This window comes from Manihot esculenta, chromosome 15 (assembly GCF_001659605.2).
Source record: "Manihot esculenta cultivar AM560-2 chromosome 15, M.esculenta_v8, whole genome shotgun sequence".
Lineage (NCBI taxonomy): Eukaryota > Viridiplantae > Streptophyta > Magnoliopsida > Malpighiales > Euphorbiaceae > Manihot > Manihot esculenta.
Window position 1 is genome coordinate 30320885 of NC_035175.2, and position 13999 is coordinate 30334883.

Sequence of the window (13999 nt, forward strand, 5' to 3'; positions counted from 1 at the left end):
TCCGAGTTGAGCATGAAACAAACAAACCAAGATATCGAAAACCAGATTACAACTCATTCCAAATATCGAAACGTCCAACATCATTTCTCGTATTGTTTTTGAGATCGTGGGTAATTTTTTTCTGTCATCTTAATTTTAAGGATATTTTGCATTTTATTATTACAAAAATCTCCCTAATCACTTAAAATATCATAACAAAATCTCTTGCACCACAATTTTATAAATTCTCTATAAATCCTCATATAAGAAGAATATAGCTTTTATTTTTTTTTATGGCGTGACATTATCAAGTAAGAATATTGCTGAAGAACTGATCGGATTCGGATGTATATATGCAAACCTCGTAAATAAGATTTGGAGAGTGCTAAGTAGAATATATAATCCAACAAAAACATAAATATAAATGTAGAGATAAACCACAAGATTATGTTGGGAACTGATAATGTACATTTCTTTAATCAAATTAAGCTTTAAGTTTTGTACATACTGCTGCTTAAACTAGCAATGTACATTTTTTCTTTTATCAATTCCTCTTTTTCTCATCAGATGCCACGTTATAATTACATCCAATTAAGAAATGTGACTTTTACAAATCGAAACATCAATTTTACAAATCGTAACAATTATGCCTGGTAATGGTCCAGTTTGGAATCAGGACCGAACCAGTCAAATCTGAAGCCGAAATCGAAGCCGGATAAAGTTTGACCAAAACTGGCCTTGAACTGGCTGGTTCGTTTAGAATCAGATATTCTTTCCTTGAGAGATGTAAAAAAAAAAAATTATATGAAAATTTCAAATTGGAATTAAACCGGAACTAAGAGACTCTTTGTTTCTGATTTCGGCTCCAATCCCTCTGAACCTTAAACCGGAATGTCTTGTTCTGACCAGGGAATATACCATATTAACTATGACTGACTGCCGTATGGTATTTGCTTACATACTCATGGCCCTTGATGATACTTCTGATTCACCTTGCAACTCTGCATCAGCAGTCTTATCATTTTCCTACAAGCATAAATATGGAAGTAATTAGCTTTCCAGCCAAAAATGATTTTACCCATGAAAACTAGATTAATACTAAATAATAACAATTAGAGTAGGCCATCAAGTGAGTGATAATTTTACATCTTCCTAAAGGCAAAATATTTCTTCTTAAAACCAAGAAACCAAATAATTCGATACAGGAACTGCACCTTACAAGTTAATTTGAAGGAAATTCATGCCTAGATCAAATCCATATTTTCACATATGGAACAAACAAACAATTTGAAGGATTTTGTATTTCATTTTACCACTTCAGTTTGATTATAATATTGCCTTTTGAATTCAATTCAGAATTCCTAGTTTGATCAGCATTTGCAGAATAATATGTGAAGCATTCAACTTCTAATGTTTTATTATATGTAAAATCCAGTCCAAATAAAAAGGTTGTAAACACTCATCATAAACTACGTATAGATATATACCCCTGATTCCTTCAGCTTGTATTCTGCAAGGTAGCGCTCCAATGCACCATCCCCTCGAAGAATTTTTCCGCCACATCCAGGAGCTTTTACTGAACCTACAGACTCTTCATCGACTGCAACGGCATCTACTCTATCCCTTCCTGTTTCTAAATCAGGAATCTGGAATATTCAACCAATGAAATAAGTTAATATATTTAATACCTGTAAGCAAACACTATACTGTCACTTGACAGTATCTTTCTGTTTTCCCACCTCCACATAAGCGTTAGGAGTCTTACTTACCTCATACATTGCTTCAGTTAGAATACTCTCTAGTATGGCTCTTAAACCCCTAGCACCAGTATTCTTAGCCAGTGCCTTTTGGGCAATCAATCTTAGTGCTTTCTCTGTAAAATGTAGCTTCACCTGAAATTTAATTTTCCATGCTTAGAGAGAGACAGAAGAGACGAGTAAAGTGATAGAGAGACATAGCATCATACGTTATTCATGCTAAATAATTTCTTGTACTGCTTTCCTAGAGCATTTTTTGGTTCTGTGAGGACCTGTCCACCAAAAGCAAAAAAATTATACAAAAGAAGATTTTGGGCATGAGTTCTAATCAGTCTGTTTGCTCATTTTCAAGGGTAGCAGAGAATGAAGAGTACATCATGAAAAGGCATCACATAGTCAAAATGGGCTAAACAAAAACCAAAATGGGCTAAAAGCAAACCATTTAAAATTTAGAGTTTTACAAAGGCCAAATAGATATTAATGACACAAACAAATATAAAATAAATAGAAAACATGCTCTTGAACTACTTTGCACAATGTTAAGCAAAGTCAAACTTTGGCTGCTAAACTAGGTTAATACATCTTAAAGTACTTCTGGAAGTAGATATTATTAAGCATTATACTTGAGTCTCAAGAGTACCGTTCTACAATCAGTTAATGAAGTATGCTCCTATATCAGACATTCACAAACAACCGAAATATATAGACATGCCGCCACAAGACATGAGAAGGGGTAAAAATATCCAACAATTAGAATAATGGAATGAAGTATTACCTGCACAAGTTGGTCTTCAGTAAGAGCTGACAAGCTAACTAATATAGGAAAACGACTAATAAATTCTGGTATAAGGCCATATGCTACAAGATCAGTACTTTCAGCCTGCAACGGAAAATTAACTCAAGTTAGCATGCAAGAATTTTCCATCCACAACTCCTTTCCTGCTAAGTAGCAGCATACTTAACTAAGGGGAAAAAATTGATAAACAGGAACTGTAAGTTCTAAGTTTCAATCTGAGATCTGAATGACTTAAAAGATCTTCATTCTTACAGATTCAAGCAAAGATGATGTGACTGCAGCATTAGTTATTCCACTTGCTCTCATATTAGCACGAATAGGTGCCCCAAATCCAATTGATGAATCTTGCCGCCTAATAAATATCAAAACATTTTCAACTTTCATGTTTATAATGCCTGAAACAGAAGAAAATTATATTCACAGAATTTCTGTATGGAATGTCATTAGAATTTGGAAGAATTTTACCTCTCCGAAACAGTCTTATCAAGATCCACAAATGCTCCACCAACTATAAACAGGATATCTTTTGTATCTATCTGCATGATATATGTGCATTAATGTAGGAGTTCAAACAGGATAAATTTGCAAAGAAAAGGCGAAGAGAACAAAGAGCAAAAGAGGGAGGTGGCCAGCGTGCAAACAAATGAGGATGAGAGGAAGCATGTAGCATTTGTGAAAAAATGTTTATATAGTAAGGATTGGCTTGGATAAGATTAATTCAGGAGATTGGATGATTAAGATTAAGGTTTAGTTATTATTATTATTAATAATAATAATAAAGAGCGAGCAAGCGAGAGAGAGAGAGAGAGAGAGAGAGAGAGAGAGAGAGAAGAAGAAGAAGACACAGAAGCAGCTTAGGCTGGGAATCAAAACCAGGACCTCTAAGTCCTTGAGAAGCTATAATGCAATTTAACACCAAGCCACATGAGAGAAAGTTATAATCTTCTTCATATTAAAGATATTTCAATTCAAATTTTACTGAATTATTTTTTCTCAAAATGACTAAATCAAACCGAACCGAATAAATCAAAATATACAAAAGTGAAACTGAACCAAATCAAATTTCTGAATTAATTCGATCCTGGTCGGATTCTTTTTGTTTGAACTGAATGCTGCTTATCTTCACTCATGTACCCTTCAATTTTTTTTTTACACACGGCCCATGTGAGACTTGATCCCCTAAGCTGTATTTATTAACTATCATGGACATTAGGCATTGTTTTGTTGCTGTTGTTAATGTTGAGAGGTTTAGGACATCTATTGTTGTTGTTTGGTATGGTTCTTAGATTAGGGATAAAAAGATTCACTAGGCTTATTCTTATGAGATGGGAACTAAAGATGCTTTTATAGCTTCTCCATGTGCCCTTCTTGTGAATTCCAAATGCATCAGTAATCTCCAATCACTAAAACCCCCAAGCAAGCATGTAAAGAGAATACTTTCTTGTTTTAGAAATGGTAATTATCCAAGAACTAATAAAAAGAATATGTAATTAAAGAATCGCATCTAGAACCCTAAGAACATTAACATATTAATTATAAATTCCATAAAGAAGCAAAACTATAATTATCTAAATGAAATGAGCAGAATATTTGGGGTTGTTACCTGTATGTTATCCCCCCGAGGATGCTTCCTTGCCCCCTTCTCAGGAACATTCACTATCTAAACAAAAAGAAAACATCACTTTTATTCCACAAGAAAAGATCTTGCTGACAGTTCTAAAACTAATTCCTTTTGTTTTCCTTGAAGAGTTCAACTAGAAAAGGTGATTTCAAAAAGAGGGGTTCTCCTCCTCTAGTGGCAATAAACAATAAATGGGAGAAGGAGAGGAACATTGTTTGTATCACATTTCAATTCATGGTCTACCTAGGAACGTAAATTGAACTTGAATTTAAGTACGGATTCGATTCAGCTCTTCACTCGTGCAGTTCCCACTCGATTCAGTTCTCAGTTATTCGATTTGGGTTTAGGCTTTGATTCTTAAAACAATTTTATGCAACTCTATTCTTGAAAAATCATACTTGAATTACTATTTAAACTTCCTAATACACATTTTCATATAAAATATGTAATATATCCTTAAAATAATAAAATTATGCGTACAAAATCGATTCTCGGTAATTCTAGTTCAATACGATTCCTGGATGGTTTCGGTTCAATTCCTAGTAAAGAATAAAAAACAGAACCAAAAACCAAAACCAAACTTAAACAGTATACTAAATTCGATTTGGTACAGTTCTCGTTTGTTCAATATGGTTCTTCCATTTGGTTCACGTCTCCTAAGGACTATGCACATTGCTACACGAAAGTGCTAAAAAAAGCTAAGGCATGAAAACTAGTATAAACAAGTCAATATAATTAACACCAAATGATCACAGTGTGCTAATATCTTTGGGCTTGCACTTGTACTTGAAGAAATCCTTCATTAAAATAATATCCCTACTAAAAGCACCATGTAATAATGGCATCATGATCCTTTATACTTCTGTCCCCTAAATTTTCTAGTTCAAATATGTGCTAGGGTTATCAATAGAACTACATAATTTACTCACTGTAAGAGTAACCTGTTAATGTATTCAAAACTTACACATTTAACTCGTTAGAACCCATTACTTTGATGCAATCAGTAATCACAAAAGCATATTAGATTCAATTATTAGAAAAAGATAATGTAATCATTTTCCGTTATCATGCATCAATTGAATAACAGATACTCTCTTCAACTTATCAAAATGCATTAAGTTTGATAAGGAAAGACCTTCATCACAATATCTATATTCAATCATATAATATTGAACCATTGATATTGACAAATCGTAGTTGAAACAACGAGGTTAGAAGTGCTAATTTATGACTATTTAAATATTGAAAATGATGACTACATGTTACATAATTTTAAATAACTAAGATTAATATAAATCAGACTTCAAAAGTAACTGTTGTATTGTCCAATGGAACGAAAAAATGGAAAAGCTTATCTCTTTCAAAGGAATTATACATCAATTTTAAATGCGTCATGTTGCACATCAATCACACCATTATCATCATTAATAAGTAGAACCACTCGTCTTGTAAAAATGTTGGACTTCGCTAATATATTTCTCCCTGAAGCCCGAGGCCCATCTAAGAAACAATCCAACCTTGGGTTTCATATTTTCCTAAAGGTTCCTGCCAACAATATATATATATATATATATTTATATACCAGTTGTTCTTTATTTACTCAGGACTTAGGCTAAGCCTAAAACTGCTGCAACATGCTTGAGCCTATGTCAAAAAGAAAAAAAAACAATATAATCTTCTTCTAATAGGATTGAATGAAAATTCAAACAGTTGTTTATTAAACCATTCAACAAGTCAAAAATGTGCATTGATGAAGAATGATGTATAACATAATATAATGGTAGAACATGCCCAATATTAACTATCATAGAAAGGAAGGTTAACTATTATTTTTTCCTACTTGTATGGTCCTATTTAAATTGCATAATTATAAGGAATTACGTACTATTAAGTTAACATGATTATAAGTTAAGTGCATATAAATATGCATTAATTGTTTTGTGAATGTATGAAAATATTGATTTTCATACATGCTATTAGAGCTACCTTCTGATACTTACTTTTTTTCCTCAATTTTAAGTTTCAGCTACTGTAATTTTAGGTCACCCCTCTAGGTTGAGCTTCTTCTCTCCCCTCCTTGCTACACAACCCCCCCCCCTCCCTTTCTCCCAAGAAGCTCCATTGCCACCAATTTGCCTTGTCTCAAAATCCAGCCATCGATTCTCTAACTAGTTGCCCCAAGCAGTAGTTTAGTTTTTTAGTGTTACTCCATGTGTTGGCACATGAGGACGTGTTCGCTATCATTGTGCATGGGCTTCCTTTTCTGGTGTCTCCTTAAAGCCTATGGCACAATGCTATGAGCTGCTGTCTAGTTCAGTGCACTCCTCTATGTGCTTTAACACTTGGTGCGATTTTTGTTTTGGTGGTCCTATTTCTTCTTGTATTCATTCTTTTTCTTGGTATTTCTATTTCAGTGACACATGCATTTCTTTGTCTTCCAAAGCTTTGTGAGTTGTTAAGAATCGCTAAAATATCTCTCAAATACCTTTCTGTAATTATTCCAAAAGCATGCATATTCCTTTGAATCCACTTCATTCTTCTCTTCCTCTCCTGTTTATATGATTCGGGAGGAGGACGATGACTTCCTAGTTTATACAATCACTCAAAAGTCTAGTTGACAAAATCCTCTTGCCACTTGGACCAATGATTACTCGCCCTCTTACAAATCATGTTTATTTTCAAAGATTTGACTCATGACTCGTGTTTTCCACTAGCTTCTTCATCGTCAAATCCATTCCCTACCAACCCAAATCCTAGCCTCGATCTTCCTTAGTTCCTAATGCTCTTCACCAAGGTAAACAACAATACACTTACCCTAGATTGTCTTCTATTTCTTACAATCATCTGTCTTCTTCTCATAGTTTCATAATGTCCTTAGAATATATCTCTGTTCATAAAACTGATACTGAAATTTTGTCCCATCTTGGTTGGAGTGCAGCTGTAAAAGAGAATTGCGGCTTTTGATGCTAATGGTACTTGGGATTTGGTGTCTTGGCCCACAAGCAAGAAAGTTATTGGTAGTAAATGGGTTTGTAAAGTGAAGGTTGATCTATATGGTTTTGTGGCTTGTTTTAAAGCTTGCCTTATTGCCAAATTTTATGCTCAAACCTATCGGATTGATTATTCTAATACATTCTCTTATAGCAAACCTGCTTCTATTCACTTATTCATTTCTTTGGCTCCTGCTTATGATTGGCTTTTACACCAACTCAATGTCAAGAATGTGTTTCTTTCCATGGAGATCTCCAAGAGAAAGTACATGGAGCATCCACCACCTCCATGAAGGCACAAATTCGTTTTTAGTGATAGAAAATTCATATATCTATCAGATGTGCTTAACTTTCAAGAAGAGAAAATATTAACAAACAGTTACTAATTTCCACAACCAGGGTCGCACATGTTAAGCCAAAGAAACTTGATAGAAATATATTAATAAGAAAATATAACCAATCCATCAGCAGTGTACAGATGAGTTACTCACATTTCCTTCTAGCATCTTCAACAAAGCCTGCTGGACACCCTCACCTGAAACATCTCTGCTAATGTGTAAGCTCTCAGCCTGCAAAGCAACCCCAATTAAGAAGCGTTTGAAAAACAAAATGAACACCTAAATATTAAATTATCCAGATGACGAGACAGAAAATTGAAAACCTTCTTAGTTATCTTATCAACTTCATCAATGTAGACTATCCCTTGCTGAGCTGCTTGCACATTGAACCCAGCTGCCTAAATGCCAATAAAGAATAAGTCCAGCATGCAATGGAATAATAGTTATGTAAGGGAGAAAAAAAAAAGTAATGACCAAAGAAGCTGCAACCTTTTCATGAATTATCAGTTTTAGCAAATAATTGATCTCAATTTTATCAATTCTATTGGTTTCAATTTAGCAATTCAATTCAAATTGATACCAAATAACCAAAAAAAAGTCATAAATTATAATTTCAGCAAATTCTTTTAATTTAACATGTATATTAAGATAATGCAGACACTGCATATGCAATGAAAACTTTATAATGTAAACCCTGTATATGCAATGAGAACTTGTGGGAACTTCATAAATGAATTCTTTTTCTTATATGCGAACAATATTCTTAAAGCAGAAATGATGTTAACTTTGTTGAGGAGCAGAGTAAATTCATTGACTAGGGAGGAAGCTGCATGGTCATTCAGAGATACAATATACATAACAAAGGTTTTATGTGTAGAACTAATTTGTCCAACAGCAAAAACTACAAACAAAAAAGAAATTATCACACAAAATAACAAAATTTCCACAACAGAATAGTGGAACTGAAAAAAGAATTGTGTGCTGAACTTCCGCAACAGCACTAAGCAATAATAAGCAAAACTGGAATATACCGTGAGTAATTTATACAATATGGACTCAACATCTTCACCAACATAACCAGCCTGTACAAAAAAGAAGAAAAGCCCTTTTCAGTTGAACATGGAATAGATAACATCGGTCAGTAAAGTGCACAACGGTTAAGCACTAGTTCACATGGAAGAAAACAACAATCATGCTTCACAGTTTCACTTTATACCGTTAAGTATTGTGTCCTTTGAATTCCAAGCATAATGGAACACCAAAAATCAAGGAAATAAAAGAATTAGTTCAAAAGTTGGACCTAAAAGTTGAAAATTTCTGCTTGGATGTTTAACACTAACTGGAGAGAAGCAATGAGGTAAATTCACTAATTCATAATAGGACATTAACATAAAAGTGACTTGCCTGAGTTAAGGCTGTTGCATCAGCAATGACAAATGGGACATTAACAAAGCGCGCTAGTGTTTTTGCAAGCAATGTCTTGCCTGTTTCACATGAAAGTTAGGACAAAAAGTTCGGAATTATAAATTCTGAAGCTTTAAAGAAAACAATATAATAATGCAGGAAACGCTGGTGTCTATTATTGCTTGCAGCAGAAAAACATGTAAACAAAGTATAGAGACCAAACCTGAGCCAGTTGGACCCATCAAGAGCACATTGCTCTTTTCTAGCTCCACATTATCATCATCATCATCTCTTGCATCTGAAATTCCTGATTCTGCTACTAACCTAGTATTACAGATTCATAATGAAGGTGTTACATTCAGACTAGCTGTTTCATAAGTCAAATAAGATTAGAAAAATCAGCGATACCATTTTTAAAATGCTGAAAAAACGTTGCCAGCATTGTTTCATAAGAGTTATAAGAGTCAATCAAGAAGAGAAAAATCAGAGACAACAATTTGAAACTGCTGAAAAAAAATTGCTATTAATGGGAAAAGAATGTTGATTATTAGTATGAACCTATGGGTCAATAATTGTGGACATTGAAATATGACAAGGTCAGGAAATAAGTGAAAACTAACCCTTTCTGCAAAGAGGCATGGTAAATCCTCTTATAGTGATTGTAGACGGCTACTGAAAGCACCTGCAACGCATAAAAGATTATACAACACTCAATATCAAGCTAATTGAATGGATCAATACAACTCACAGAAACAAGAGCATCATTCAACGTTTGATGTTATTAACCTAAATGACTCATTGCATGTAAACAAGGTCACTTTTAAATTCATTAGTGCTATTAGCTTCTGCATGTACAGGATGAACAGAGTACAATGATAAAAACCAAGCACATGCATAATCAAAATGTCAGGTTTACAGTATCCCACAGAAAATATTAAGTACAAGGTTCATATTAGCACTACTAGCTTCTGTAAGTACAGGATGAACAGAGTACAATTAAAAAAACCAGGCAAATGCCTAATCAAAATGTCAGGTTGACAATGTCCCACTCCCACAGAAAAACATTAAGGTTCATAAATTTAATTCAAAATGACCAACCAAGAATGAAAGGGTGATGATTGAGTACACATTGTGCTTGCATATAACTAAGTTGAGGCATATAAATTCAATGAACTAGAAGCCCAACAGGATATGATTGTCATGCAAGATTATATTGAAGATGATAATGTCTTAGATTTATGTTAACAGGAAACCCAATTTAGTCATATATCAAATAATGATATTAAGCGATGAAATATGGATGTAAAATAATACAAATGACATAAAAGTTACAAGAGCAAACCTTTTTGGCTCTGTTTTGACCAATAACGAACTTATCAAGACCCTTGCGAATCTCCTTCGGCGTAGGCAAATCCTTCCCCAAATTAGATCCACCCCATCCACCACTCCTTTCTCCTCCTCCAGCTGCTCCACCATTACCACCACCATTTGAGCCAGCTCCTCCACCTGGTCCGCTGGCTCTAATCACATTAACCCCCGGAGCAAATGGCGAGGCAGGTGGAGTATGAACGGCCAGGACATTCCCACCAGGGGGAGGACAATTCCCAGGTGGGTCTCCCGCATAGGTTCTGAAAGTATCCCAAAAGGAGGCCCTGAGTCTTTTACTAATAGCATTAGTGTAATTCTCAGTAGCGCTATTGGATTGTTTGGTGGAGGAATTTCGGTTCTTCGGTTTAGAATTATTGTTACTAACTCTGCCAATTTCAATAAAGCTACCCTGAAGAGGAGCATTCTTGTAAGGACGGAAGTAATAGGCGGTTTTACAACTGAAGCAAAAATTAACGGCCTGAAAGCTGCTGCTGCTAGAACTAGAATCATTTTTATCATTATTATGATCAGAACTACTATTATTAGGTCCTCCACGATTGGAGTAATGGTGAATTGGATTCAAATCTAGACTAGGAGAAGCAAAGTGACGATTAGAGAAGAGGAGATCCATGTGCTTGTAACAGCGTGGGCAATTAGTTTCAGCCCTAATTTTGCGAATATCAGAATCACCACCATTGGAATTCCCACCACCTCCAGCAGAACCAAAGCCATTGTCCCACTTGTATCTCTCTTGAAACCCGACGAAAGGGTCTCGCCGGCGGTTGCATCCGACGTTGAGATAGTTCAAATGGGTGTAGACTGTGGAGAAGCGGTGCACAGAGCGATATGGAGGGGAAAAAACGAGAGGAATGTGGTTGAGCTTCTTCCATCTTCCCATGGCAGACATAATTAGAAGATATTCAAGAAGAGAAACAGATCTATACAGAAGAAAATGGAAGAAATTAAGAAGACACTTATAATACAGAAATGCTGAAGAAGAAAGAAGACGGAGAGAGAGAAATTTCTTTTCTATATCTATTCATTTCTTCTCTTGTTTTTTTTATTTTTTATTTTTTTACTGTGGGGCTGCCAACTTAATGAGAGTAATTTTCTAAATTTTAACAGTTTGACCTCATCTCGGTTGATTGTACTTCACGTCTTCACCTACTTTTCAGGGGTTTGCATATTAGGAAATGCTAGGACGGCCATGGTCCCGTTACCGAACGGCACCGGATATTTCAAATTCAGGGAGAGAGTTTTTTTTAATTTATTTTTAAAAAACCTTTAATATTATTTTGAGAGATTTATTATTTAATTTTTAAATATTATTATTATTAACAAATTAATTTTTATATTTTTATAAATTTATTAAAATACTTTTTCTTTTACATTAATAATATAATTTTTTTCATTTTTTTATTAAAAATAAATAAAAATTAAAAAAAAAATTTAAACTCAATTTTATCCACAATAAATTTTTTTATTTAATTTCTAAATATTATTATTATTAGCAAATCAATTTTATATTTTTAAAAATTTATTAAAATATTTTTTTCTCCTCTTTCTCAAAATGGATAATTAAATTTTTTATTATATTTTTAATAGTAAAAATAAATATAATTAAATAAAATAACTATTTTATTAATAAAAAGAAAATATAAAAATATTTTAATAAATTATTTAAAATAAAAAAATTAACTTATTAATAATGATAATATATAAAAACTAAATACTAAATTTATTTGTTTTAAGTAGGGTGAAAGCATCGGTTAACATAGGGAATTTTCACCTAATCCTATTAAATATTATTTATATTATAATTTAAAATAATTTATAGTAAAGTTTCTGGGATTCAATAAAATTTATAATTTAGTTTTTATTATTTTAATAATAAATAATATAATAATTAAAATTTCTTTCTGTTAATAAAATAATTTTCTGTTAAAATTCATTGTTAAATTAGGATAGTTTAGTGTTTCGAATTTTACTTTTTTAATCATAATTTAGACATTAACTTAAATTTTAAATAAAAAAGTCAATTATTTTATATTTACTTCAATTTTAGTCATTAACTTTAATAATTTTAATACAAAATTTTTATTTATATGTATATATGTAGTAGGCTAATAAAAATTTAAAATATAAAAAAAATAAAGATTAAAATATATAATATTTTATTTTATTTAATATTATTATTATTACACAACAATAGTTTAAAATAGATAATGCTGTTACCATAAAACAGAATTTCATAAAACGCGATCCCACTCTTAGAAGGAAATCTTTGGATGATCATAGTGTCTGAAATCAAGAGAAAAGAAGATTCAGATACTTCAGGTCAGTCTCAAGATAGGTCGGTCTCAGGTCGGACAGGCTTACTCTTTCAACTTCACAGCGAAAGTTATCGTTAACAACTATTATGCATGTAAATAAATTAAACTACTTGTAAACTATTCGAGATTAAATTCGGTAAAAATTTGACTCGTCTAAACTCATTTGCTAAAGGAGACAAATTTGAACTTTTTAATATTCGGTCCGAGTTCAAAATGAGTAAAACTCAAATTCGGCTGGAACTCAAAAATATTTTAACGAATCAAGTTTAAACTCTTTAAAACTTGATTCGATTCAGTTTGTTTATACTCCTACTAAATATTGAGTATGTCAAACTAATAGATGTGCTATGACTTCAAAAATTGGATAATTATGGAACTGATTTCACTGAATGCAGCAAGAATTACCGTAATTAAATGAGAGTGCTTGAATGCAGAAATAGAGAGTGAAATAGAATTAAACTAGAAATTAATTAAGGTTACATTTGTTTGTAGAAAAATTTTCATGGAAAATTATCTTTATAGAATATATATATTTAAAAAAATTTATTTTCAGTTATTTATTCATATGTTAGAAAATAAAAAATATTAATAAATTTATATATAATTGTGTTAATAATTAAGGGTCTCAAAGTGAACAAAATAGTTTTTTTTTATTTAATAATATTTTAATTAAAAAATATTTTTTATTAACTAAGTTTTATAATTATTTTAAATATTAAAAAATAAAAAAAATTTCTTATGAAATAACCGAAACTTAAATTTGACTATTTAAAAATTAAAAAACTGTTTGATTTTAGCTTTTAAATATAATTGATAACGTGTTAGATATAGCTAATAGCTGTTATTGGTAATTGATATTATAATTAGTAGCTGATGTTCTGAAATCTGGAAAATAGGGTTTACAATGGTTTAGTTCGAGGGAAGAGTGTCCCTCTCCCTTTATTCTTTTTCTAACTAATGACGTCTAACGACCTTTCTACTATAGGGACATCTGTCTCTATCATTCAGCTCCGTACGTACAGTGGTGTCAGTTCTCCTTACTCATGTCAAGCGGCCATTTAATTCTCCTTAGAGCGCGTGCAAGAAGGCTATGAAAAGACCGGGTCTGCTGCCTATCCTTGGATCTCATCACGGGGCTGGCTTCAACACAGCAGGTTCTGGACTCAAAGATGGCCCGAATCGGCTGATATCTTCAGGTTCACATTATTGTGGGCAGGCTTTCTTTGAGGTGTTCCGAGTTTTGAGCCGACCTTCGCTATTATGAGTCCTAACCCGGCCTGGGAGGGTAGAGACCCAGCGGTTATCAGTAGCTATAACTTAATTCTAACTTATATATCTTAAATGTTTTATAAATAATGTTTCTGTTACTATTGATATATAAAATGGTTTTATTATGTTAATGAAATAAATATA

General features: G+C 32.7%; 1 protein-coding gene across 2 annotated transcripts; it reads right to left on the minus strand.

Annotated features, from left to right (window-relative positions):
- Positions 1 to 423: 423 nt before the first annotated feature.
- Positions 424 to 11283, minus strand: LOC110602208 (CLP protease regulatory subunit CLPX1, mitochondrial). 2 transcript variants are annotated; one of them, XM_021739666.2, is made up of 15 exons: positions 10228 to 11282; positions 9506 to 9567; positions 9109 to 9209; positions 8886 to 8965; positions 8513 to 8563; positions 7805 to 7879; positions 7635 to 7712; positions 4136 to 4192; positions 2998 to 3068; positions 2785 to 2884; positions 2512 to 2616; positions 1946 to 2008; positions 1749 to 1871; positions 1467 to 1625; positions 424 to 1005 (listed from the first exon to the last, which is right to left on the minus strand). In XM_021739666.2, the coding sequence occupies exons 1-15, from the start codon at positions 11158 to 11160 to the stop codon at positions 934 to 936; spliced, it is 2130 nt and encodes a 709-aa protein (XP_021595358.1). In that variant the 5' UTR covers positions 11161 to 11282; the 3' UTR covers positions 424 to 933. The 2 variants fall into 2 exon arrangements, with proteins under 2 accessions (XP_021595358.1, XP_043807218.1); XM_043951283.1 differs by lacking the exon at positions 1946 to 2008 and having other exon boundaries at positions 10228 to 11283.
- Between the last annotated feature and the right edge of the window lie 2716 nt (positions 11284 to 13999).